Below are 26,142 nucleotides of genomic sequence, written 5' to 3'. Positions count from 1 at the left end.
GAGAGGGAGACTCCACGGCCTCCCTGGGCAGCTGTTCCAGGGCTCTGCCAGCCTGGATGTAAAGAAGTTCATCCTCGTGCTGAGGCGGAACTCCCAGTGCTCGTCTCTGGCTTCGGGTAAATGCAGTGAGCATTAAAAACTGACATCAGCAGCGCTCTGCAGCTGCCGAACAAAAAGCGTTCTTTTTGTGTATGCTCTGCCTTTCCAATTATGGGGCTGTTCTAAAAGCGTCCACTTCACAGGGAACTCTGCAAACCTGTTACTCGTCCCCGTTTCAGCTGTCTCACAGGTTTCACTCCAGGTTTTCACACTGTTTTCACACTGCAGCACACCCACAGCCACCTTCACCTGTTCTTTGCCATGGATTTCACCTAATGGTCTCGCACAGAGCTGTAACTCAGCTGAGTTGCCAGCTCAGGGAGTTTTCCAGCAAAGCTGAGCCCTTTGCTGGGCTTTGACCAAGAGCCGTGAGCACGGTGGTTTCCTATGGCTTTGTGGTGGCAAGTGTCTAACTGCAGTCTGAGCCTGCAGATACTGAGGTTTCTGTTGGGGAGCCTCCTGCCCTGCACTGATGACACCTACAGGTTTTCGTCACCTCTGGGCTTTTAACGTTTTGTGCCACCACGATTTAATAGTAACAGCAGAGACTGCAGTTCTGACAGTTGTGTGCAAGTCAGGGAAAAATATTTATATATACACGCGTAACTGAAAAAACCCTGTTCTTTTTTCTTTAGGCATTATTTTACTGAACCTTAGGCTGATGTACTTGGGCTGAGCACACTGATTTATAATGCTGCAGCACAAACACAGTGCTCATCTGGCATTGTGGTGTCATTTCCTGATAACCGTGGTAGAACAAATTTGCTCAATCGACAAGCAAATGTGTGGAACGCTACTTGTTATCATCCCATTAGCTTCATGGCTTATGTATATACTAATTACACTGTATTTAAGCTGAGGGCATTCATTTTCTGTTGCATGTGCTTGGTAAGAAGGAATCCAGTAGAGAAAATGTTAAGTGTGTGGTTGCACATGAGTCACACGTTGGACATCGTGACACGGCAGAGTTTCTGTGGTGACAGCAGTGCAGACAGCGGCTGGATTTCCTAAGCTGCTGTTTAGTGGGGCAGGCTGGGGCTGTCTGCAGCCCCTTAAATAGGGACAAGAGCCCCTGAATGGCAGCAGGGCCACCGATGGGAAATAAGGGGCTGCAGGAAGCTGTCTTTAATTTTCAGCCACTGGTGGTAGGAGGGAGCCATGCCAAAGGAGTTTTGATACCATTTACAATATTGAACAAATCTGGACATTGTTTAGAAATTTATTAGCAATTTTAAAATAACATCATTCCTTAGATAAAAATGCAATCTTACAGGAATATACATTTGTCCCACACAGAGATGACCCTATAGCTCACTGGCGGGCCATTCGCTCTAACTTTCCTCTGTTGATTTTAAAACGTGCGAGAGGGCAAGACGGACTCTGGCACTGATGACAGGCTTACATGACGGTTACAAACTGTACAGCAGTATTTACAAAAGCATTTCTGTGGGTTCATGAAAACTAGATATAAAAGTGTGGAAGGAGGTAAAGAATTGAGACAGGGAAGGGCTTGGGTGGAGGTGCAAGGGAGGGCTGGGAAGGTGGGCAGGGAGCGTAGGGAAGAGTAGGAGAGGAGGTTTATATCTGGACTGATTTATACTTGAGAGAGGTCATTTTACAGCTCTGGGCAATTCAAATGAAGGCAAAACACTTATATTTATCAACATTTATAGCTGATGATCAGAGCAGGAAATGGTGCTCCAGGGCCTGAACTTAAGAGGTGCTGAGGAACCCCATCTTCCCTGAAGTCACTGGGAGACACTGGTACGCAGTACCTGCTGGGCCAGACCCAAACCATGCACAGACAGTACCCCCAGACCTTAAACCCTTTGCATCCTGCAGTGCTCAGTCCTTGGTGCTGATGTGAATTCAGACTGAGTGAGAGATCAGCTCCTAAATTACACTTTTGCTCCAGAAACCGGACTAGATTCCAACCACTCCTTGCCAGAATTCACCCAAAGTGACTCATCCCTTGCTCTGTCAAGTGGCAATTGTTTGGAGGGAGATTCATCATTCGGAATTGATTTTTAAGGCAGTTTTATAAGTATCTCCCCTTTTTTTTGTGTGTGATGCAGCAATGTTTGTCAGAGATATTTACAATGTCACTCCTCCTCCTCCAAAATCTTCCCACATTCAAACTGTTAAGACTAAATAAGCTTGAAACAATCATTTCTATGAGCAATCATAAAGTTGATGATGCTTAGATAGTATTGGCTGCCAGTCTACCTAAGTGCTTGAGATGGGAACAGACTGACTTAGGATGCTTAAAATACTGAAAGCATTTCAGCCTAATTAGGAAAGAACTAACAGAAAAACACAGGTATTTAATCACCTGAATGATGATGCCAGCAAATGGTGTCTGAGTTTGTGGTTCTGTCTCAAATAGGAAAAAGCTTTGGAAAGGGGCTGTTGGAAGGCTGGCAGAAAAATCTGTGGTTGAGTGGAGTGACGCCTGCTCTTGCCTGGGCCTGTCCCAGCTCCCCTGGGCCTGGGATGCAGCCGCTAATCCTGGCCTAAGGAAAGGACCAGGCAGAGGCAACTTCAGGCCGCAGGAGTGGAGGCAAAGTGCCTGACATGGGGTAGAAAAACAACAGCATGGGAGTGTGGAGACAAGCTCCTGATCCTGCCTAACTAAGCCCTTGGTAATGCTAATGAAGATTCCCTCATTACATCAGTCATTGGTGCTGCTCCTCTCAATTAGCCCTTTAGAAAGGGACTTGATTAAGTTGCCTAATTGTCCCCTGCCACCTGAGATCTCTGCCGTCCTCTGGGGCTGGGGGCTGTGACACCAGCCCTGCCTGGGCCGGAGCTGTGCCTCTCCCCACCAGCTGCGGCAGACCTGGCAGAGGATGCTGCAGGGTATCTCAAATGACAGTGGACACCCACGCTGAGGCAACTGAGTCGAGCCCTGTGCCCCTAAAGAAGGCCTGGTTTTTATGCTCAAGTGTTAAGTTCCCCGTAAGGGGGAGGAGAAGAATGGAGAATTTAACTAGAACACTAAAGTTTGTATCAGAAGAGGGTTTTTTTTCCCATTCCAGTGTCATGCTACTGAGTTTTCTGAAAGCCATTGGAGCCCAATCTGTCTTCAGAACAGGACATATCTCCTGCTGTGCTTCTGCCCTCACCCACCCAACCTCAGGGAGCTGTAGCAGCAAGGCCAGAGTGGTTTCAGCTTTCCAGAAACAAAGCAGGAACAGAGATAAAAGCTCCACGGACTAAGATCCCGTTAGAAATTTTCTGGATCCCTGGGCTTGCTCACCCAGAGTAAAACTTTTATTAAAGTTTCACAACATTCAAAAGAAGAAAAAAAGAAACCCTGTGCAGCTATTGAGAATTTTATTTCTTAGACTCCTTTGAAGAAGAAAATAAATGGGGGAAAGATGTAATTAAATTTTTCAGGGCCCAATTCTGTCTTCCACATCCTTTGCATCAATACAACCTCCTTGGCCTCTAATGTCCTCCAGCCTCACGTTAACAAGATGGGAATTGGGGCTTCTGATGGCCTGAAATGTTTTCTTTATATGCACTACAGTTTTCATTATGAGAACTGATAAAATCTCACTGCTACCAGAAACCCCTGACTGGATTCTACTTCAATATTGTTGTGCTCCAAATTCCCCATTCAGTGTTCCTCTCCCCCCCAGTGCCCCTGCTGTGGGGACAGACACAGCAGGACCATGGAAGTATCTCAGGATACTCAGTTCTGTCTCAGTAGGGCTGCTTCACTTCAGCTCCCTGGACCAGTGGGTTGGGGTTTCTCATCTACTCACACAAAGCAAGGCCTCCAACTCCATCTGTGACACAGGTGACCAACCCCACGGGCTCGGGGTGCTGCCACCTCGTCTGGTTGTGTCTGTGTGCAAACGCGCATACATTTCATACAGCAATCTGAAACTCAGGCAGAAAAGACACAGGAGCCTGGCTGAGACCCATACAACTGTTATATTGGCGTCAGTCTAAAGAAAGCAATGATACATTGCTTTGGAAATTATCAAGAAATGTAAAAAATGCATTTGCCCTTTTTTTTTTTGTTGTTGTTGTTGTCGTAGTCACTGGGGCAGGGTTGTGAGTCAGAAAACAAAGCAGAAACAGATGCGGTTCTGTACATGGCGCCTCTCTGGTTGTCCCTCCGTGCTGGGGTGTGGTGGGCAGGGCAAGAAAACAGGCGGGACCCCTGCAGTAGCAGCAGCATCTACACCATCATCGTCCACATGTCCAGCTGAAGAGGCAGATGATGCACAAAAGGTCTGTGGACAGCGAAACTCCAGCTCTGGATCATGAGTTCCACTTGCTTTCCCATCACGTCAGCCACACAGAAATAGGGAAGAAAAAAAGAAATGCACCCGATGTGGCTGACCCAGTACTGTCTGGACTAATGAGCAGGAGTGATACAGGGAGGAGGTCTGTTGTTTTATAAGAAATGTCTTTAGTCTGCAGTGTCCTCTCACGAGTCAGATGCTCAGAGGCAAACAGCAGATCATTTTCCCCATTCTTTCCTTCCACGCCACTTCTCAGCCATCGGTTCCTTCAAAGCTTCCGTCCACAGCACAGGGATTGTACCCACCATCCACTCCCTTACACAGGGAAACACCCCAGGAAACTAAACCTGCCCCCTCCTTCCCACTGTCCCCCAGACTCTGCCTCACTCGCAGGAGGCAGCAGCTCTTTGCTCAGGCCTGTCACAATGTGCACATTGGAAGTACCTCAAATGAAAAAAATGAAAAAAAAGCCACCCTCCCCAGAAAGAGAAGTTTGCACAGCTGGCACCAGCAATTACCAAATTTAACACCTACCCCTCAAACTGCAGAAGTCATTTGCATTCTCTGCTAGCCATACATTTTCCACTCTGCAGCACCTACGGGGTCTTCCAGGAGAGAGCGGGGTTTTCCCTGGCCATAGGCTCTGACCCCCGAGGGAGCAACATCTTTCACCAAGAATGCCTGGGGCACTATCCTTCCTGTCATTTTCCTTCCCATCAAGAAAAATCCTAAAAGATGGGTTGCCAAGCATCCAAAATGTTCATTGTCACCACTAATTTAGGTAAGCACTGTTTTTCAGGAGTGAAGAACCCCTGTTTGCCATTGGGAGGGTCAGATGGACTTTGCAGTGAAAGAAAATGAGTTAATGAGAAATGAGAAAATGCCCTTACATGGCATTTTCAGGAACAGCCAGGCATGGGCATTGTTCCCTTTCAAGTCCCTTTGGAGCACATCAGCAGCAGCAAGCTCTCAGGGAGACACACGTGTGTGCCCATCTCCACACAGGGATGAGAGGACGAGACTGACCCACACCAGCTGGTCACCTTCTCCAGGGAAGCCTTGAATTATGACTTTGATGACAGATGCTTGTACAATGGATTCATATTTCTCTAGTAATTTGTTTTTTTCCAAGGTATCTTGAGCTGATCCTGGCCAGTTCAAAAACTACAGAATAAAATACCCTTTGCTATTTCTCCTTTATGCCCCAGAGAATCGAGAAGAAAAACAAGAGCGTCACAAAAATAATGTAATCAATGTATGCAGTGAAGGGTGTTCTTGGACATCTGCAGAAGCTCAAGATTTGAATCAAAGTTTAGCTCTGAGTCAGATCACACCTCAGAACTGATCTGCAAGTTTGTGAATCATCCTGAGGAGGGAAAAAAAACCCAGCAGTAGTCTAGACAAAAACCAGTTGCATAAAATCTAACAATACCTGCCTGTTTGTTCAGCCTCTCTCAGGGTTAGGGCCAGCCATCAGTGTGAGAGTTTCACACTTACTAGTCTGGAATTGTGGCTGGGACATGCTGTGGTGCCAGATGTTTTCTGACTTAGTACCATCCACTAAAGTCTGGGGAGAGGATTGAGACCATGCACAGGAACACCAAAAAGTCACTTGGCACCTGCATCTTGACCAGCCTGCAGCAATTCTCCTCTTAAAGATCTCTCCCTCTGCTTTCAGCCCAGACCAGCGTTAGATAGCTTTACTTTGCCAACTGTTCTGATTCTTGCATTTCTTATCCCAGGATCCTGCTAAAATTGATCCGGGTTCAGCTATTTAATAAAATAATTGTGAAGCCAGATTTTTTTCCGCCCTGCTCCTCAAATTGCTGGTGCCAGCTGAACTTGTAGGATGGATCTGCCAAATGGGCTTTGGGGGTCTTGCCACCCTTGAGTGGGACAGGACCTTTAGAGGAACTGAGCAAAAGGAAAGAAAACAAAGCCTGAATAAAATGTCCCAGTCTCGGGAAGAAAGATTCTCTACTGATAAAGTCATCGTGCACGTTAAAAGGGAGTGAGGAAGAAGGAAAATGAACACAAGATATGCAAAATCAGTAACGTTCAACCTGTCAGTGGATTGCAGAATAGTTACTTACACCAGGTACACTTTGTTCATCGTACAAATTAAAAAAGGAAAAAAAAAATAAAGTAGTACCCTTTCCCCAACCACACGTAAAAAAGCACTTAAAAGTTCAAAGGTAAAGCTTGGCACATTCCAAATACGAAATGACTCACTTGACATGCAGCAAAATATACAAGAAGTGATTATTTTTTTTTCTTTTTTTTTTTAAACAAACTTAATTCAATTCATTATCTTTGCTTGGCACAATTGCAATTCATTTTAAAAAAATATTTGAAAAATACTGAAACTGACCTGAATTCAAGTATAACGGTTTCTTCAACAGAAACATTGTCAATGCAATAAAACATCACACGGAATATATCGAAGCGTAACGTCTTCTGGTTTGTTTTTCTTTTTTTTTGTTTCCCCCCACCCCCGTAAATTTTTTTTTCTATACAGTTTTAATGCCGACACAACTTACAATTTTATTTTAAAATTAATATTATTGCATTGTTTTTGCATATCTTGTGGAACAGAAAATGCAAAGTTACTGATTCCCTTTTCGAAAGCAGAGACAGTGGTTTTGTTTTTGCATTCGAATGGCCCCAGATACAGATCTCCCACAGGCAGCTCAAACCAGGACGTGGAGAACTGCTCTTACACACACACACACTCACACACATGCACACACACTCGCTCCTGTCGCTCCCGCACTCACAGATACACTTAGCACTAAAAAGAACCCAAATCAATCACTCAAATGTGCAAGACTATATCAAGTGCATTGCCTACTATCTTTAAATTATAAAACAACAACAACAAAAGGTTTCGGTTGCTAGTAAATAAAATTACAAATCCTCGGTGTACATAATGGTTGGTAAAACTCATCTATCATTGTACTTCTACCAAATTCCAATGGAGAAACCACCCCCACCCCAGTTTAAATAATACAACATGATCAAACCAATTTAACATCTGCAAAGGTGAAAATAAACCAAAACAAAAAAAGGTAGGTGATTACAAAACTCTGTAAACACTCCCTTCTCCCTCAAAATAATAATAATAATAACAACAATAAAATAGTCAAAATAAAAACTGCAACATGCTTTCAAGAAAATACCAAACTGCGAAACAAGAAGAACTCTGCACAGGCCTGGCGGCCTCTCAGCCCCGCCGCCATGCTTGCTCTCCCATAGGCTGGCACAGTTGGCGCGCTAGCTCTGATTGGCCAGCAGGAAACCGCCTAAACTCGGATTGGCTGGTGAGTGACCGCCCGAGCTCTGATTGGCCGGCAGGGGCCGCTGCCGGAGTCTCGGCAGGGCTGGGCTGCGCCTCGGGCTTCTCCTGCTTCCTCCTCCCCGTGGCCTTGTGGGAATCCACAGCAGAAGTCTTCCTCTCCTTCCGAATCAAAGGGCCTTGGCTTTATGGAGACGGTGAGGCTCATACAGAATATGTGCAAAATGATTTTTACAAGCAAGGTTGAAAGACACCCGTTTGGCGCAGGGTCCTTTTGGCTAGGGCGATCCACAGGAAGCTGAGGTTCCCCTTCGTGCTCCGGAGGCAGCTGTCGTTCCTTGTGCAGGGACTGAAAAAAAGAGGGAGCTGGCTCTCCTCCTCTTCTTCTCCTCCTCCTCCTCACTCTTCCCTCATGGACACGTGCTGGGGTTATATCCGCTCCTGAAAAGCTTTCTTACACCACCCAACTCTGCGACTCGTCCCAACAGAAATGAATGAAGAACGCTGTTCCGGTTACTCCAGGTCACGAGAACAGTGAGGCACTTCTGAAACAAACCCATTAGGAACATTGAAACAAATAAAAAACCAGCATCGCTTCCAGCCCTGGCAACTACAGGCTGCTGATATAAATCCTGCTGTCCTTGAGCTCCTCCTGACTTATCCTACAATCCGGGTTCTGCACCTCTTCCTCTTCCTCTCCTGCACTGTCCTGCCCTGGGTCCCTGCAGTTAGCAAAAGGCAAGAGGTTGCCATTGGGGCTCTGCTTGCTGTTACCATTGAGAATGTTGTCTGCTGCATTTTCCATCTCTTCTATCGTCATGTCACAGGCGTCTGCGAGCTCCTGGGTTGTGACCTCAATGAACTTTGGATCTTGAGCAAACTGCATCAGTCCTTCGGAAATCAAGACCTTCAAAAGCAGGCGGGGAACCAGAACACAAAGACACGCGTTAGTACCCTGCAGCACCAACCCTGCCACACCTCCAACACAACCCTCCTCACTGCTGTGTTTCCTTCTCCCATTCATGATCTAAACATGGGAGAAGGGCTCTCCTACTCCTGGCATTGCGGGCAGCAGTGGATCTGCTGCCCTGCTCCTCCAGGGCCATGTTTCTAGCTGGCCGTGCCACAGCATCCTCGGTGCCTGCGCGTTCTTACCGCTTCCACCAGGCTGCTGGCGCTGCCGTGGAACTGCCGGCTGCTCCCTGCCGTCGGGCTGGGCACGGTCAGCGACACCGGCCGGGCTCTCCTGGGGCTGCCGCCGCTCTCCGGGTACCGGGAGCCGCAGTGCACGGACGGCAAGCTGCTGTTGAGCTTCTCCGAGGAGTCCGCCCCTTCGAGGCGCAGCGTTGGGATGCTCTGTTGCGGCCAGCCCCGGTTGCACGGCGTGGCCGGGGGCGTAGCGCACAGCCGAGAGAACATGGTGGGGGAATGGCTTCGCTGGAGCAGGGGACTCAGGCCGGCCACTGCTAATGCCTGCGGACACAGGAGGGACAGCGTGAGTGAGGGCTGGAACAGGAGGTGCTGGAGAAACCATCCGACAAAGGCCTGGAGAGTCTCGAGGCTTGTGAACACAGCTGCCAGCTCCTTCTAGGGTTTGGATGTGTGCTGCAAACTCATTTTGTAAGCTTTCCTTTAAATGGTGTACCCTGTGCTAGTGCCAAGCACTGGATTGGAAATTTTCAGAACCAGAGTTCTTTAGCCTGGGAGCCACGACACTGCCAGGAGGGATGCACCCCCACTCCCACAGCACTGCCAGGAGGGATGCAGCCCCATTCCCACAGCACTGCCAGGAGGATGCAGCCCCATTCCCATGGCACTGCCAGGAGGGATGCAGTCCCATTCCCACAGCACTGCCAGGAGGATGCAGCCCCATTCCCATGGCACTGCCAGGAGGGATGCAGTCCCATTCCCACAGCACTGCCAGGAGGATGCAGCCCCATTCCCATGGCACTGCCAGGAGGGATGCAGTCCCATTCCCACAGCACTGCCAGGAGGATGCAGCCCCATTCCCATGGCACTGCCAGGAGGGATGCAGTCCCATTCCCACAGCACTGCCAGGAGGATGCAGCCCCATTCCCCTCAGCTCTGCCAGAAACACCACCTCTTCTCCAGTGGGGGAGACAGCAGCTCATTTTCCCACCACTGACACCACACACAGCACAGGATTTTATTGCCAGTTGCTGTTTTAAGTGTCTGCTGAGGGAACCTGAACAGATACCAGATACAAATTTTAGATGTGTGTGCAGTTGGCAATAACCTGAAATCCACCACTGGATTTTAAGGCGTCTGCTGTTGGTGGGAGGATCAATATCTGATGATTATACTTTCAGCCATCCAGTCCTTCCTGTAATCATACACTGAGTCATTCAGCCTGCTCTTAAAATGAATTCCTCAAGAGGCCTCTTGTTGCACAGGGCCTTATTGATGGTGACTGTTTCCTTGCTCTATAAGCAAGACTGTCAGAGTCATAAGCTCACCTCACAGAACTTGTGGCTGAGCAATGAAACAGATGCTTAGAAAGATGGAAATAAATGCTACAAAAGGGTGTGGATTGTGTTGTGTTCAGGCTGGGGCAAGGCTCTGTGTTCAGCCTAAGCTAACTGTGCAGAAAGGCACTGGCAAATTTCCCTGCTCTTCAATGCCTGCCTGAAAACATAGACATGACTTACACAAGACTTAAACTTGCCCTTTGGTGATGCTCCTTCCCTCCACTGACCACAGTGGGACTGAACTGATTTAAACTAGACAGCTCACTTAAAGCTATCTAATGTTCAGTGAAGCTCAGTCCATCTGCCACTGAAATCCTTGGGAACTGATAATTATGTTGTGCTGATGACTTCAGTGTCAGAAAAAAAGAATTTTTCATTCTGAAAAAAGAATTCTTAATCACCTGCAAGTTCACCAAGGTTTTCTCAGTAATTAGATGTCAGACTCCTATCAAATTTCAATGAGGAAAAAAGCCCTTAAAACTTCTGAATAAGTCATACCCTGCAGGGTATGATGGCCTCAGCACGTCTCTTAAACTGCCAGGACTTCAAGGAGAGACCTGGATCTGTCAGGCAGGACAACAGAACCAACTTTCCAGCCTGTTGGCAGAAACTTACACAAAATGTTTTATCAAAAATGTAAGGTTCTGAGGAAGCTGAAGGGAGCTCTGTAGGATTGCTTTGGGCTTCAGCTGAACACATTTATATATCATGATGTGCAGGTATTCCATGAGAACACCTCTTCAAGCCTTCACAGCAACAGAATCCATTAGGTTTAGCAGAGGCAACCTTTCTACTCTGTGTTCTTATTTCAGGCACTGTTGTTGGTTAATATTTTTGTAAACAGGAACATTGCTGAGCGTTGTCAGCTGGCAGCCAGATGCCTCTTTCAGGGTAGCCCTTCAGTCTGGCTGAGTGACACTTGTGTGGGCAGAGCCCCATCCCTCCATGTTTTGGGCTGCATGGTGGCATGGGGAAGGGTGAAGAGGTTTGGAGGGAGGTGATTCTGTCAGCTGTGTGGGCTGGGAGGGCTGGAAGGACTCTGTTCCCTCTGCCTGGCCTGCCGTGGGAAGGCAGGAAGTCTCAGGAGGGCTGTTGATGCTGTGGTGAACGTGGGAATCTGTTTCCTGACCAACCCTCCCTGCTCCAACACGTTTTCTGGTTGTCCCTGCCACAGCTGTAACTCTCTGCAGACCACTGCTTTCTGGAGCTCAAGAATTAAAGGATAACCCTCTGGAAGTGGAGGTGAGAAAAGCCAGGGAGCCTCAAGCCCACCCCTCTCTCACTCCTCTGACTTCTCACTCCTCCCATTCTTGCTGTGTGGCATTTTCTGCCCTTATGGCAGCCTAAAGAAGCAGCAAGGCCATTCTACCCTGCCTGAGGGGACTGCACAGAGCAGGATGCCACACCTGCAAGGCTGGCACTGCCATCTGCACCTGTTTCTTTTATGGGTGACAAAAAGTGGCATTGTCAAACCAGAAGACACAGCTCTCCTTTGGAGCCTGACAGCTGGCTAATCATCCAGGCACGTGCTTAGGCATACATTTCCTAGGCTGCTGAACACAGTTACAAAGGCCTTAAGAAGCTGATTGATGACATGTAATCAGTTTGTGTTTTAAAATGGTTAATTACACTTACTGGTTACCTTTAATTAATATTAGACTGTGCACACTTTATTCATGTCCGTACTACCATCAAAGCCAGTGTAATTGCACTGCAGAATGCAATTTGGGTAGGTATTTTCATCTTTTTGATAGTATTTTATTTTATTCATTCATGAGCATCAGACAATGATAACTGTGGCTGACTCCAAGGGACATATTCCTGTAGCATTCTGGGAATGATAAAAATCCTGATTGCTAAAACCTGGGCCTTTGGTGTGGGTGAGAATCTATCCCAAATGGTTTTTGAACAGTGGGCTGGGATGCTCTGGGGGGCACTGCAGGTGGCAGAGGCCACGTCTGGTTATTAACACTCACCTGATGATGGACCAGATGCAGAGGCAGGACTGTCTTCTGTGAGACATCCACACCCTGGTTTTTCTGTCTTTTCAAACACTCTAAGTGAAAAGATGCTCTTCGACCTGAAACAGCAACACACACAACGTGTCCATCACTCATAACACACTACTGTTTTCAGTTTCTTTCAGTGCAGTCCCACTGGACATACAGCAAAGACACATACGCTTTAGGCTCTTCCCCTCAACACCATGGTCTTTCCGAAGAAAATGTATTTACAGAAAGCACTCAGGCATCACAAACCAACCAACTCCACCTTCCAAGCAAGCTGCAAGGTGGGATTGCTGCAAGGTGGGATTCTGAACGCTTTTTTCCTTTTAAACACGTGCAGCTGATCTCCCTCCCAAGCAGTGGCAGTGCTGTCAGTGGCTGAGCAGAGCCCTCAGCAGGATGTGACAGCTGAGACTCTGCTGCTGGGCAGGCGGGGACATTGTGCTGCTCAGGTGACACTGGCACCCTGCTTGCACGTGATCTGTGTCCCTCAGCTGCCAGACACGCCACACTTTGAGGGACTGTGTCTACAGCAAGGTCAAGTGCAACCAAATCCATCAGTGGGGAATTTACTGGTGAATGGAAGGTGACTTAGATAGAAATGAAGCATTTTTGGAATTTGGAAGGAAGAGAGAAAAAAAACATTTTAGAGGGAGCTGCTGAAACAGTTACAGATGTTTACTCGCTATAAAAACTTTAACAATATATTATATAATATATAATTAAAGTTTTATATATTTTTATATATTTAATATAATTATATGGAACTTTACTTCTCTAAATATGAGAAAGATGCTCTCAAGGAGGAATTTAAAACTACTGAAAAGTATGTTTATGATCAAGTGCTTTACTTCTGAAAAATGGCAAATAAATCCAGTATTAAAGATTCAATACATGGCACTATTCAATACATGGCGTTAAAATAGTTTGTGGTCTTCTTCATTTTGTTGAAATTTTTCTAAAGAAGGGAAGAAAATTAGAGTTCTGAAAATAGTAAGTATCTATAATATTGGATTGCTGAGAAAAAGCCCTCTCAGTGTTGAAGAAAATATGCTATAACCCAGAGAATGAATGTTACAATGCAAGTTAAAAGTATTTCCTCTTTCTTGAGAAAAAATCCAACTACTAAAATGAGTATGACATCAGTATATAAATATTCACTAGAATGTAGTTAGTGAAGCATTGCATCAAGGGCTGACTGCCTCACAGATCGATATAGAAGTTGTCATTGCCTAATATTTAAAGATTTGAAATAAAGTATATGTTGTTAGAACAGTGAAGCATCCTGAAGGATTTTAGTGAAGACTCAGTAGCCTCACTTAAAACATGACGCTACGTAGTCTGTCACTGTTATTCTGTAAAAATGTATTTTATACACACGATTCTTTTTAGGTTCTCCCTTCAATGCCCTTTTCCACCACACCAACACTCAGAAAAAGGCTGAAAAATGCTGTACTTTGGAGTTCATTTTGTCACAGACTCTTGATACTTTCATAAAATCTTGTGATTCATGGGTTTCATCTCCCAGTGAAGCACTTGAGAATCTCCAGGTACAATTAGAGCAGAAGGCAAATGCATGTTGTATTAACTTAATCTGGCATTCAGTGTGCTCCTGGCAGCAGACAAAGGAGACAATCTCTCATTTCTCCTTGCTGAATACACACAGGGCAGAACACCGTAGGCTCAAGGCTCACCTATTTGGTGACTCCCTGGTGATTGTTTGGAGAGCCTACACCTCTCAAATAAACTGCCCTAATTCACAGGCAGCCTTGATCAAACAGATCACAGGGACTGTCCAAACAGCCACAGCTTCATCTGCTGACTGGGTGTGAAGCCAGCAGAGCCCTGTGCCTGGTCAGGATTGTCTGCACGCCCTGGGACTCCTGGTCTCGGGAGCTGAACGCAGCAAACAGCAACACCCGTGCCCACACAGGCTGGGATTCCTTCAGGGAGGTGTGGGAACTCCACCAAGGGGGAGGAATCACAGCCCAGCCCTGCTGGGAGGTTACCTAGAGCTGAGGAGCACAGAAACCCCTTCTTCGGAGAGTGCCGGGTGTCCTCTCCTTTGCTGTGTTCTGGTGGAGTGAGTTGTCTGTTTTCATCATCTTGGTATGCAAGCCTGGGGAGGAGAGCAGAGGGATTTAGAAAAGCAGCTGATGCTGGGCAGAAAAAGCCCTCTTCCAGCAAGGAAGCCAGGAAGGTCATGCTAGCAAAGGGATGCAAGAGCAAGCTAGCTTCAAACTATTACTGGTCTAGGAGCAGTAACAGGAGACCATGAAACAGAGAACTCTAAAAATGAGCTCTGGGAACATCAGGAGCTAGAAGTGAATGTGGGGGGCAGCCCTGAAGAGATCTCATTCAGAGAAAGAAAATTCTAGGTGAAAAATAACATATGCAATGTTACTTCTAGGGCTGAACTGGAAATATTTTCTCATATTTGAGTTGTCTAAAATTTTCTGACCTTCTCCCATAAATTGAAATTTCTGTAGAAAAATGTCACCTCTTCCCACCTCTCCCCCTTAATTAAAGAACCACCCAAACACCTTGACTAAGGCTGCAAAGCTCACATTTCGGTAGAGAGCAGACTTGGTTCACTACAGTACTCAATGTCTTCATTCAAATTTTCATCATAAGTCTCATCCTGAGACACTTCCTCTTGGCAAACAATTGCCAGCTGGCTGTCTCTGGAACTGGAGCTAATGAGCAAAAAAGACAAGTCAAGATATGGAGATGGTAAAGACAACCTGTTACAAAGACAAGAATGACAGGCTCCATCTGTCCCAGTTTATTATAATGCTGAAGAGCCTTCAGAGGAAAATCAATGACTGAACAGAGCTACAGAGTTCACAAATACAAGGCAACAATCTTTGTCTGTGTCCTCTTTCACAGGATCAGTTTCTTAAACTGTAAATGTATTTTGTCCTTTGTGACTACCTGCACTCTATGAATGTGCACATCACACTGATCATTTCCAGTGATACACCTCACTGAACTCACAGTAAAACCTGAGATGGGCTCTCAGGAATAAGCTTTTTCCCTTGTTGCAAAAGACTTGGTTATGGATTTTGGAGAAGCCTCCTGGACACTCACAGTAACCTTCTCATCTCTGTGATGTGTGGCCTTTGCCTCCCTCAGTCTGCACCAGCTCTCCCTCTGCCTCCTGCTCACGTTCTCATCCTTGCTGGCTTTTCCACCTTTTGTCCCTTTTTAAACTGCAGAGTGCTTCTACTGAATTCAGTAGGATCTGTTCAAAGCCTTAGGTGTGCCAGCCCTTAATTCCCTGCTTGCCTCCTCTCTGTCCCCCTGTTTCATGTTACAGCACTCGTATTTCGCTTCATTTGGACTTTGCTTTTTTCTGAGGAGTAAAGTAAAATCTGGAGGTAGCTTGAATCCTTGAGGTATGGACATGGAGACAGTGGAAACAATTTCAGTATCTTGCTAGCATTTGCAGAAGAGAGCAGGGTGGCTTTTTTTTTTGTTTCATATTTTAGGGACTGGAGGGGCAACATTATCTTGTCATGTGCTTAAAGCAAAAACCATGGGGAGAGATGTGGGTATGCATTGTGTAAAAGAGCCTGTAGGACAGTGCTGCAGTGACCCTCCTCTGAAATGGGAGGCAAGTAAAACTGCTAAGGTGCAGAGGGGGAAAAAGAAATCAGTACCTGGCATCTCCTCCTGTTCAACTGTCTGTGTTTAGCCAAAACCGTACAGAATTTTTGCTTGAACATGCCAGGGTGTATTTCACTATGCTGTGATCAGAGAATGTGTAGATGTGTGAGCCCAGCTAGAATCTCTAAAAAACCCCAAATCTAGAAAATAGCCAGAACATGGGCCGCTACTTGCCCTGAGCAGGGAGTATTTTCTGCAGCTATCACAGGGATCAGTATCTCTATTTCAGCCCTACTGACATCAAAAAGGAGAGGTCATATTCAGCATTAATGGGAATTTGGAGTTTGAACAGGATGAAGACAGTGGGTCTTACAGCCAGGCAGCATTAGAGGGGTATGGAGAACACGTACCGTCCCAGTGTCTCGTAGTAATGTGTCCTAATTCAAGGAACGTGCCCAGGGAAGCAAGGAGAGAAAAAACACCCTGTTAGCAGTGTCACAGCAGCACGAGTTCAGCAGGGAGGAGGGCAGATGGGAACACATGTTGTGCAACTCCCCGTGGGCTCCCTCAGGAAGGCATGAAATAGAAAAACCACAGGACTCTTCACTTGGGCAATTCTGCACCCACTGAAGTTCCTCTGCCTTATTGTCCTATTCTGTCCTTTCTGGGGGCAGCATTTGGCCACCTTTTCACACTGTTCACTCTCTGCACTGAAAAAAAAAAATCCATCTCTTTCCTGCTGTTTCTGAAAGTATTAAAAGAAATCCCCCACCGAGAAAAATTATATTCCTTTTGTGTTAGTCATCTGTGTGTAGAGAGCCTGAAAACTGTCCAGAGAAGGGGATTTTCTTTGCTTTGTTTCCAAAAATCTTGCCTCCCTTCTCCCAGAATGTCTTTGGTGACCTCTGTAGGGATGTGACCTACTGAATGAAAACCCACTGACTTCAACAAAGCTCCCTATTGGGCGATTAAGACAGGAAGAGCAGTCTGCTTCAGTTACCAGCTGATAAAACACCTCCCTGCGGTGAAGGAGGGATAAATAATGTTCCCTTTGGATCTTACAAAGGTTTCTTCCTAAAACCCAAGGAAGTTGAGTGTGTTGGTCAGTAAGAGTGCTGGTGCTTTGCAGTGGCCAGTTGGTGCATATCTGTGGGCTTTGGCATGAGTGGAGAACCAGAAGGCTCAATCCAGGCTGCAGGCTGGGCAATGTCTGGGAGTGCCTTTGGCTCAGTAGCAGTGCTCTGGTGTTTGCATGCACCTTCCAACACCTGCTCCCTTGGCTCCCTCTCTGCTGGCACACTTACCTTTTGGATGGGAGTTTCCAGGGAGCCTCCTGCACACATATGGTGGGTGACAAGGGGGTCCCATGGCCTTCCACCGTGCTGACAGTGCTGGGGTAGCTGGGTGGGCTGGGGAAGCGACACAGGGCAGTGTTGTTGGCATTGTTGATGTTGGCATTGGAGCCTGAAGACGAGTAGCTGCTGGGAGTGAAGGTGGAGTCCACCAGCTTCTCGTGAGATGGAGACTCGGTGTCGCCGTGGTTGTTGCCAGACTTGTTGATGTGCAAAGGTCTCTGGGTGGTGAATGTCTGGGGGAACCCACTCCTGCCGTCACTTTGGTAATAGCTCACATGGTTTCCAAACAAGCCTCCAGCTCTCTGTCAGAGAAACAGAAAGGATTTTTCCTTTGTGAGTTAGATGTGCAAGGGCCCTGGTGTTTTCCTTCTTAGACTGTTCTTGAGGAAAAAAAAATGAGGACCAAAGTGTGCATGATGGCACTGGTGCTCTCTCTTCCAGGAAGCAGTGTGAGGACTTCTCTGTCACAGAGACTAGCTACACACAGGCTGGGATTTCAGAGGGATTTAGATATGAGGGGAATTTGAGAAGAGCACCAAAAACTATTAAGCACCATCTTAAGGAAGAAATGAAGAGAAATTTAATGAGCCAGTTTTGTACTGTTTAGGTGATGGGTAATGAAAGGGACTGACAGCATCTTTCTGTAAAGAAAGGAGGAAAATACCAAAGGAGAGGAAAAGTTACTAAAGAAAGCAATTATAAGTAACAGGAATGAAACGAGAAATAAATGTTTTAGCTAAGTTGCTTAGGAAATTTTCTGCTTCCATAGCTCTGTTTTGTCTTTGTGTACTTTTCGGAAGGATGCTACAAGTGCCACTGAAAGGAGTGAAAAAAACACTAAAGTGTGCCTGCCTGCTGCTCTGCAGATTGCAAGATGGCTGCAGTGATCTGTTCTTTAATTTAGGTTTCATGAGGGAATTTCCAATGAGAAGCTTCCCTTGAGAGAAAGAGAAAAGGAATTGGGATAAAACTGTGCAAAGACCTTAGGGCCTTTCACTTGGGACTAGTTCCACCACTATTTTCCAGTAAGATCTACCAAACAAGGAGGGCCCAGCTGAAATGCAGAATGAACAAAGGAAAATGCAGCACTCTTAGCTCAGCCTCACCTCGGAAACCTGTTCGGAACCTACCCGGAAGATATCATCTTCAGAGGCTGCAGAAACAGCTTCTTTCATGGCCTTGTCCAGCTCCTCTTCAGCTGTCAGGTCTCCAGAAATGGCTCGTCGGATCTCGGGCCCGATGTCGTGGAGCGTGCGCAGACCAGCCTGCAAAACAGCAAACTGTAGAGCTTCATATCTCCGAGTGGGCACGGGAGAGACAGCAGCATTGCCATTTCTTCCTAAACACTGTGGGGCCCCTTGGGTTAACACAGCACCCCCAGTTCCTAGAGAAACACCAGCAAACCCTGTTCTGTCATCTCCACCTCAAGGAGAAAAACTCTTGGCAATACAAACCAAGGGATGTTTGTTGCTAGTCCTTGGCTTCGTCACAGCAGGAGATAGACATAAATCCACAGGCTTGACTAAGCAGTCTGCGTGCTTACAGCTCTGGGTTCTCAGATCCACAACCAGAATTTCTAGAGCAGCCACAGTTCCAGCTGAACCGTGTATTCTGGTGCCTCAGAAAATCTCTTATTCTTAATCAGCAGCTTAAATAAGGGTTTAATAACTAAGCTTCTGGCATTTGGACCTGCTAAGTCCTCAAACCCCTCACTGACAGGAATCTGTTCCAGAGTCCATCCAGGGTGGTAAGCTGTGGGTGTACTGAGGCCTTGTTCTGTGTTTGTGCCCACAAAAAAAAAATAAAAATCACAGCACTTTGCAGCTTGCTGAAACTGCAGAGCCACCCTTTTTTCTCAAAGTATCCTCGAGGGACATAAATAGTACTACTTGTACATTCAACAGGGTTTTCTCTTTCTGTCACACAGCCTGGTAATCTGCTGAAGTATCACAGTGGGGATCAAATCCCAGTCCTTACAGTCCTTACTGTCCATTGGATGGCCTTGGCATCCAGGTATGCTTTTTGCTTTTTAAGTGATTTTGTCTCCTGGCAACATGCACTCAGAATGGGTCAAATGTATGTGGGAGTAAGCAAATGTCCGTAGGACACTTCATACCAGTTCAAAGGATCCCAAATTTCAAATATTACTGGCAAATTGATCAATTGTGATTATGCCTCACTGTGCCTTCCATTTCCAAAACTAAGGGATTGTGAGCCCATGGTACGCAGGTATTTATCCAAAAGGATTGGTGTGATTATTCAACTGGTCTACAAACTCCTTTCCAGCAGGGATAGCCCATTGCAACCCCCAGAGTGGCTGAAGAGGGACGTGGGGCCACCTGTCTCTACTGTACCACCCCTGTCGGCTCGGGGCCCGTTTGTCACCTGTAAGGAGAGCGCGTTGCGCTGGGAGGGCTTCCCCACCAGCCCCTGCTCCTTGCGCTTCTTGAACTTCCGGAAATACTCCTGGATCAAGAAAGTGGCGTAGAACTTCCCCACGGTCACCTCGTCATCTGGAAAGGAGAGGGGGAAGAAATAAACTCAATAAGCAGCTGGTTTATTGGAGTATTTGCTTCCCCACCAGCCCCTGCTCTTTGTGCTTCTCGAACTTCCAGAAATACACCTGGATCAAGAAGGTGGTGTAGAACTTCCCCATGGTCACCTCGTTATCTGCAGAGGTGGGGAGTGAAAAATAAATTAAATAAGCTGCTCATTTATTGGTGTATTTGCTCATGTAAGCCTTGCAGAAGCACTGGGCACTGCTGTCACCATGATATTTTATGAAAAATCCTTTTGCCAGGATTTCTTCTCCTTGGAAGATGAGAAGCCTCAGAGGAAAAGCAAAACAATATTATGTGATTGCTTCTCCTGTGTTTGCTGCTTTGGAATGTGGCAGGTGCATCTTTGATTGGTTCCATGTGAATTGTTTTTACTTAATGACCAATCCCAGTCCAGCTGTGTCAGACTCTCTGGTCAGTCACGAGTCTTTATTATTCATTCTTTTCTAGCTTTCTGATGTATCTTTTCTCCAGAGTTTAGTACAGTTTTAGTACATAATTTCTTTTAATACAATATAATATCATAATATAATAAATCAGCTTTCTAAGAAATATGGAGTCAGATTCATCTCTTCCCTTGTCCTGAGACCCTTACAAAAAACACACCAACACACTGCAGTTCATCTCTGCTCCTTATGGCATCAGGGTGCAGGGCTGAAGGAAGGGGTTGCTCTGCAGCCAGAGCTTGCTGTGAACAGTCAGGAGCAGAGGTGCAGGTGGCATTGGGCAGACTGGCTCTGCTGGCACAGAACCCCTGCAGCAGGAGCATATCTAACCTTTGCAGCCTCTGGTGTTGGTTAACCACAAAGGATCTCGTTATAGCAGGAGCCTCCCAGTCTGGGTCAACACATGCTGCTGTCTTGTGACAGCCTGGGGTAAGACTTATTCACAACAGCCTCTGACTGATCACCCATCCCAGGCCTGCCCTGACCCTTCTCTGCACTGGAATTCTGTCCCTTTGTGCCTGACAAGGGTGTGAGTGAACAGAGGGGATCACCTCTCCCCTGAAATGCAGTCACAGCTGTGTTCCCACACAATAAAAACTGTCAGCCAGCCAAAATGTGCACTATGTTTTACTCCAGGTAGCTCTCCTCCTTTCTGCAAACTCACTGGAAATTTTAGAAGACATGGTCCACTGACTTCAGAGCAGGCTGAGCAAGGCTCAGGACCTGGCTGCTTCTGTTGGCTGACTGCCAAGGGCTGCTTTGTGCCCATGGGGCCACCTGGAAAGTCAGTAAATGCCACACTGGATGCCTGTGCACCAACTCCTGTTTATGCACATTTTTTTCTTTCCCTGATTTCTCAGCAGTAAGAATAGCATGTTCATGTTAATATAGAACAGACCTCAAATAATACAGATATTAAGTACAGATAGCTTTGAGAAGAAAGCCTGTCCCCCTATTCCACCTGATGATCACGAGGTGCAGTAGGACAGGACAGGTGGGGGAAAAAACCAGAGATACTCAGAGACAGGGACAAGATCCTGCACTCACCACCTGCAGGAGGCACCACCTGGTCCAGCAGCTTCATACTGGTGCGTTTCCAGATTTTCTTAATTATTGCTCTCAGCTCTTCGTTGGCTTGCTCCAGGTTACCTGCAGGGTGAAAATCATCAGAGACAGGAATTAAGCAGACCCTGCAGAGGAGAAATTTAATGTCTGGCATGGAAATCTCAGGAGGTAAATATCAGAAAGTGGAAAAGTTTTGGGCCAAGAGATGCTCAGAGCATTCCTAAAGCTCCCTCACAGCAAGAGGTCTTCTTCCTAAATATGCATAGTCATCTCTGGGTAGGGAGGTGACTTTCCTTCTGGATACCCATTTCCTCTCAAATGAGTCACCTTCAGTTTTATTTCTTGATTTATGTACATTCAAACCCCTGTCTTCTTTCTCTCTATGTGTCTGAAACCAGTATCTTGTCCTCCTCAAGGTGTTTTTCCTGCAGTTTTTCTTATTTCTCCCCAGCACTGAGGCTCCTGAGGGTGCTCTGCATGGCAGTAGTTCTGGTAATAGGATGCAGTGAAGACAGGTACATGGAATAACTTGCTGAGGATGCAACACATGGACAGCATCAAAGACAGAAATCTGACTCAGCAGGGCTAATTCCAAACTCCTGCCCTGGCCACTTAAAAGTTCCTGCTAAGGCAAGAAAGAAAGAAAGCAGTTTGAGGCTTTAGATGGTTTCCCAGGAGTTCAATGACTCCAAGAGTTTGAGGCTCAGACAGACAAAATTGAATCCTCTTTGGGTCTCTGTTTCATAAGACACAAGATGTCTTACAGGTATTGTGGGTGGCTTTTTCCTCAGGAGAGTCTCTTGTACTACAGTCAAATTCTGTTTAGCGCAATTTTCAAGGCCTTAATGTAATTTTTTGTTTTGCCACTACTTTTTGGCTCAGCAGTGTACAGCTGGCACTGTAAGGTAGAGTTCTGCTGGTCACTGCTTCCCCATGCCTGAAATGTAATGCAGCCACTCCTGAGGCAGAGGTGTTTAGCTGTGAATCACAGACTTACACTCTCTTTCAGTGCATCTCATTAATATATGAAGCCACATTTTGACTCAGGACCAACATCTTTCATTACAGCAGGTGACAGAGAGCAACAAAGAAGACAAGCTGAGCCCCAAATCTTGTCTGCTTTCCTCAAATATACCTGCTGTCTATGCAAAGCTATTAACAGTCCCTCTACTTCTCCTCTCTCTTTGCAACACCACTGTTACTATGCTGTAATGTTAACTCAGGCTAATGGAAGCACAGGAGGAGTTTTTGTGAGATGAGACCCTCGAGTCCAAGCTCTTTTTTCTCCCTTGGACTGGAAGATCAGTGGCAGCAGCAGTCAAGAAGTGGCTCAGCTCTGCAGACAGGGTACAGAAAGGAGGCTTCTTTGCCCTTCATCTTTCTCCTAATTGCTGTGTGAGCAGACATTGATCTGAAACTTTAAACTTTCAGACCACTGTGAAGAATGTGATCCGTAATTTGAGATGATGCTAGAGGAAGCACCAGCTTCCTAGGTAGTGGGAAACACTGTGCTTTCCCTAGAAGATATTATTCCTCCAAACATCTTTATATCTTTCTGTCCCACATGCTGCATATGAGTAATTTGGATCATTTTAAACACGTTGTCCATGTTGGTTTATTCCAGCTCAGGACACTTTGGCATGAACACTTTTATATGCTTGCAGTCAGCAAGTTTCTCACCTTCTGTCTTGATCCTCAGTGCTGTTCTGACCAGGGCAAAGAGAGTGGCATTGAACATGACAGTCCCATCGCTGTTCAGTGGCATATTCATGGAGACAAGGCGCTGTGGGATGAAGAGGAGAAAGACAACAATCACACATGGACTGAAGCATGCTCCTCCTTATGTCCTCCTGCTGCCCTCCAGACCTGCCATCCCTCTCACATGAATATCCATGGCTTGTGGATTAGTTACACAAAGAGAACACCCTGTTATTTCTATCTCCTAATCTGTCTGGAGATGGTGTTTGACAGTACAAGCAGAGGTGTGTTCCTGGTACTTGACAGCTGTATTTAGCACAGATGTGCTCTCCTAACCAGACAAAAGGCTGATGGCCCTGAGTAGTGCACAGCCCACCTGCTGGTGACCCTCCAGCCCTGGACTGGGTGTTTGGAGCCCAGAGGAGCTGGTGACAGGCACAGGCAGCCCAGGGGTTGTTCAGACATGCTGTGGCTGGCTCTGCCTGGTGGGCAGCGAGCTTGGATGTGCCCAGTGAGTGAGGCAGGGTCAGCTGGAAAATGCCAGGGCAGGCTGTTTAGTGTAAAACAGCTGGCCTGGTGCAAGGCAGCCCTGCCCAAGCACGGAGGTTGGAATTAGCTGAGCTTTAAGGAACCTTTCAGGCCAAACCATTCTGTGTTCTCTGGCTGGTTCTCTGGTTTATTTGCTGTGAGCCCAGCCTCCCAGAGCAGCAGTGTGCCTTACTTTGCAAGCCACCCGGTGAGGGCAGAGCTTCCCGAAGCCCAGCGGGGGCTGGATCCGCCGGAGCAGCGTCACCACGTCCAGGTGTTTGATCCTTCCCCTGCAGAAGAGAGCACAGTGAGGGCTGCATCCTGAGCAGGGCTGAGCTGCTGGCCCGCCTGCAGAGTGCAGCCACAGCTAATGGTGTCACTAAGGTCTCTCCAGCCTCATGCTGCTGCTCCCTGTAGCCCAGGCATAGCTTAAAGTATTATTTCAGGCCTCTTGCATCTAGTGCCTTCTGCAGGGTTTGACTGGCACTCATATAACTTCTACTAGTGCAGAAATCCCAGCTGCCAGTCATACTTGAGTCAATACTTGCAAGAATTGACCTCAGCCTTTTCAACGTTGCAGATTCTTAGTGTATGAACAGATAATTTGGGGTTCTCTTCCCATCAGTGACCTGCTCAAAATAAATATCTGCTTATTTACTTGTTGGGCTGAGGACTATAGCAGGCAGAGAGGTGTAAAGGGTCTATTTCCTTGTGGTTTACCTCCCATATAAATAGCCCCAAGCCACTGCCTTTTAATATTTGTTTATGCTGTGGGCTAGAGTGAGCACAAAACAAAGTACTGAACTTCCTTCACAGCAGCAGCTGGGTTTCTCTTAAGTTTGGTAAATGGCATCTCAAAAGAAGAATTCTCTCATGGAGGGAAGAAAGTTAGCAGAGCCAGAGGAGGGGCATGGGGCATGGATGGGAAGAGGAATAAAAGAGATTCCCATTTATAAACAGGGAGGAGCAGGATGCCATCTGAACTATCTATTACATGGCTTCAGCCACTGCAGTCTGGCCTTCAAGGAAGCACAAATAGCAGCATCTGTTTTGTTAACAAATGGTGTATTTATTACAAGTCTGTGCTTATTCCCCATCCATATTAAAAGTCCCCAGTCCAGGAAGTCACCATGAAGGTGAAGAAGTGTTTAAATTCTTGTATCACTCTCATAATGTGACACACCCTCACGTATGGCAGAACCTCAGCCCAGACTAATCTCAACACGATGTCTCCTAAAGAGATCTGCTTTCACTTTACACCCAAATCTCTGTCCATGGCTTTTACATTATAAAGGGGGCTTTGCAATTACAATTGTCAGCTGTACAGTAATGCCACAGGGATATAAATGCACTTTAAGCCTAAGCATGTGTCCAACAGACCATATAATACTGAATGCCAGTTAAGCCCTCATGTGAGTTGTTGTAGTGTAACTTTATATCCCTGCAAGTCTGCTGTTGTGAATAACCCTGAAGACAATGCAGTGCAGCCATGTGAATTTTCAGGTTGTTGTGGGCATATATGACATAGGAAAAACCAGAGATTTGAGCAGAGCAGCTCTGCTGAGAGTACCAAGTCAAGCAGAAGAGTCACAGCTCAATATCACAAACAAATACAACAATAAACTGACCCCCTAATCTCTTTTTCTCAGTCTCCTGCTCCCCTAAGTCTCTATCTCCCTGACAGAAAGTAAAGCAATGGCCTGACAGGGAACAGTGCAGCCTAAATGCTGAGATTTCTGTGAGTATCTTTGCACATTGGGCTTATGAATTCACCAGCAGTACCTGGTGGTGATATCTATTTTAGGAGTTTTGTACAAAAAAAAAGTTCCTGCAGGAGGAACATGGCACTTACTGCACTGAGTCTAGAGAACAGAAAATAATGGGCCTGTTCTCCCGAGGAGCTCTGATATCCAGGCTGGGTTACTTACTTAGCTTCAGGGTCATACTCTGCCCAGATCCTTTTAAACTCATCCAGGTGGTGTGGTCCTAAAATGGACCAGTCCCGTGTCAGGTAATCGAAGTTATCCATTATAACAGCTACAAAAAGGTTGATGATCTGCAAACAAGGACAGAGATGATGTGATGGATGAGGCAAGGAACAGTACATTTTACCTGTTTCTCCATTTACGGTCTGGATTTGGACTCACAGAACTAGGAAGCCATTGGGGTTAGGTTCTTTATTCCCCCATGCCAGCCCCAGTTTAAATGGGAAGAGCCCAGAGGTGGAATATTCTCAGCTGGTTACATTTTTCTCTTCCCCACTAAATGGATGAGGCACGAATTTGCTAAATTCTTATTTGTGCTGTCATGGCTTTTTATTCACCTGTGTCTTTGCCTGGCAGAACGAGGTGGGATTTATCTTCAATAGGCAGTGGGGCTGAGATAAAAGTCCTTTCTTCTGGCCCAAGACCAAAGCTTTAAAAATGTTGCTGCTGTTCACTGGGAGAGTTTTGGGCACTGCTGCCAGCTGCAGAGCGTGTGCTGTCACTCTGAGCAGTGCAGCACTGCCAACACGGAGCAGATGCAAGTGGGATATGTGTATTCTCACAGTCATTGCTGCTGGCAGCGGAGGAAAAACCTGCTCAGCAGCCAGAAGGAAGGTAGGAGGGAAGGTGGGAAGTGTGGCTGAGGCGTTGCTAGCCTCAGCACAGCCCACAACAGACTAATTTGGTTTTCTCATTTAGGGGGAGGGGGGAAGAGCAAGCACTCCTTTGCTGTGCACAAAAGCCAGGGAT

The 26,142-nt window shown here is 46.5% G+C and overlaps 1 protein-coding gene across 1 annotated transcript in view; it reads right to left on the bottom strand.

Annotated features, from left to right (window-relative positions):
- Nucleotides 1-1,758: 1,758 nt before the first annotated feature.
- Nucleotides 1,759-26,142, bottom strand: part of CACNA1C (calcium voltage-gated channel subunit alpha1 C) — a 456,585-nt gene continuing 432,201 nt past the window's right edge. Inside the window, exons 37-49 of the mRNA XM_041484502.1 lie at nt 25,336-25,463; nt 23,601-23,697; nt 22,862-22,964; nt 21,164-21,265; nt 19,498-19,625; nt 18,243-18,377; nt 17,062-17,414; nt 16,168-16,194; nt 14,716-14,844; nt 14,158-14,267; nt 12,119-12,222; nt 8,809-9,126; nt 1,759-8,560 (exon numbers count right to left, since the gene is read on the bottom strand). Coding sequence (XP_041340436.1) covers nt 8,264-8,560; nt 8,809-9,126; nt 12,119-12,222; nt 14,158-14,267; nt 14,716-14,844; nt 16,168-16,194; nt 17,062-17,414; nt 18,243-18,377; nt 19,498-19,625; nt 21,164-21,265; nt 22,862-22,964; nt 23,601-23,697; nt 25,336-25,463 — 2,031 coding nt within the window. The 3' untranslated portion in view covers nt 1,759-8,263. The remainder of the gene's footprint in view (nt 8,561-8,808; nt 9,127-12,118; nt 12,223-14,157; nt 14,268-14,715; nt 14,845-16,167; nt 16,195-17,061; nt 17,415-18,242; nt 18,378-19,497; nt 19,626-21,163; nt 21,266-22,861; nt 22,965-23,600; nt 23,698-25,335; nt 25,464-26,142) is intronic.

The sequence above is a fragment of the Pyrgilauda ruficollis genome, unplaced genomic scaffold, assembly GCF_017590135.1.
Source record: "Pyrgilauda ruficollis isolate IOZ18807 unplaced genomic scaffold, ASM1759013v1 scaffold66, whole genome shotgun sequence".
Classification (NCBI taxonomy): domain Eukaryota; kingdom Metazoa; phylum Chordata; class Aves; order Passeriformes; family Passeridae; genus Pyrgilauda; species Pyrgilauda ruficollis.
The sequence above is the reverse complement of the archived record's forward strand: the minus strand, read 5'-3'. Positions and strand labels throughout refer to the sequence as shown.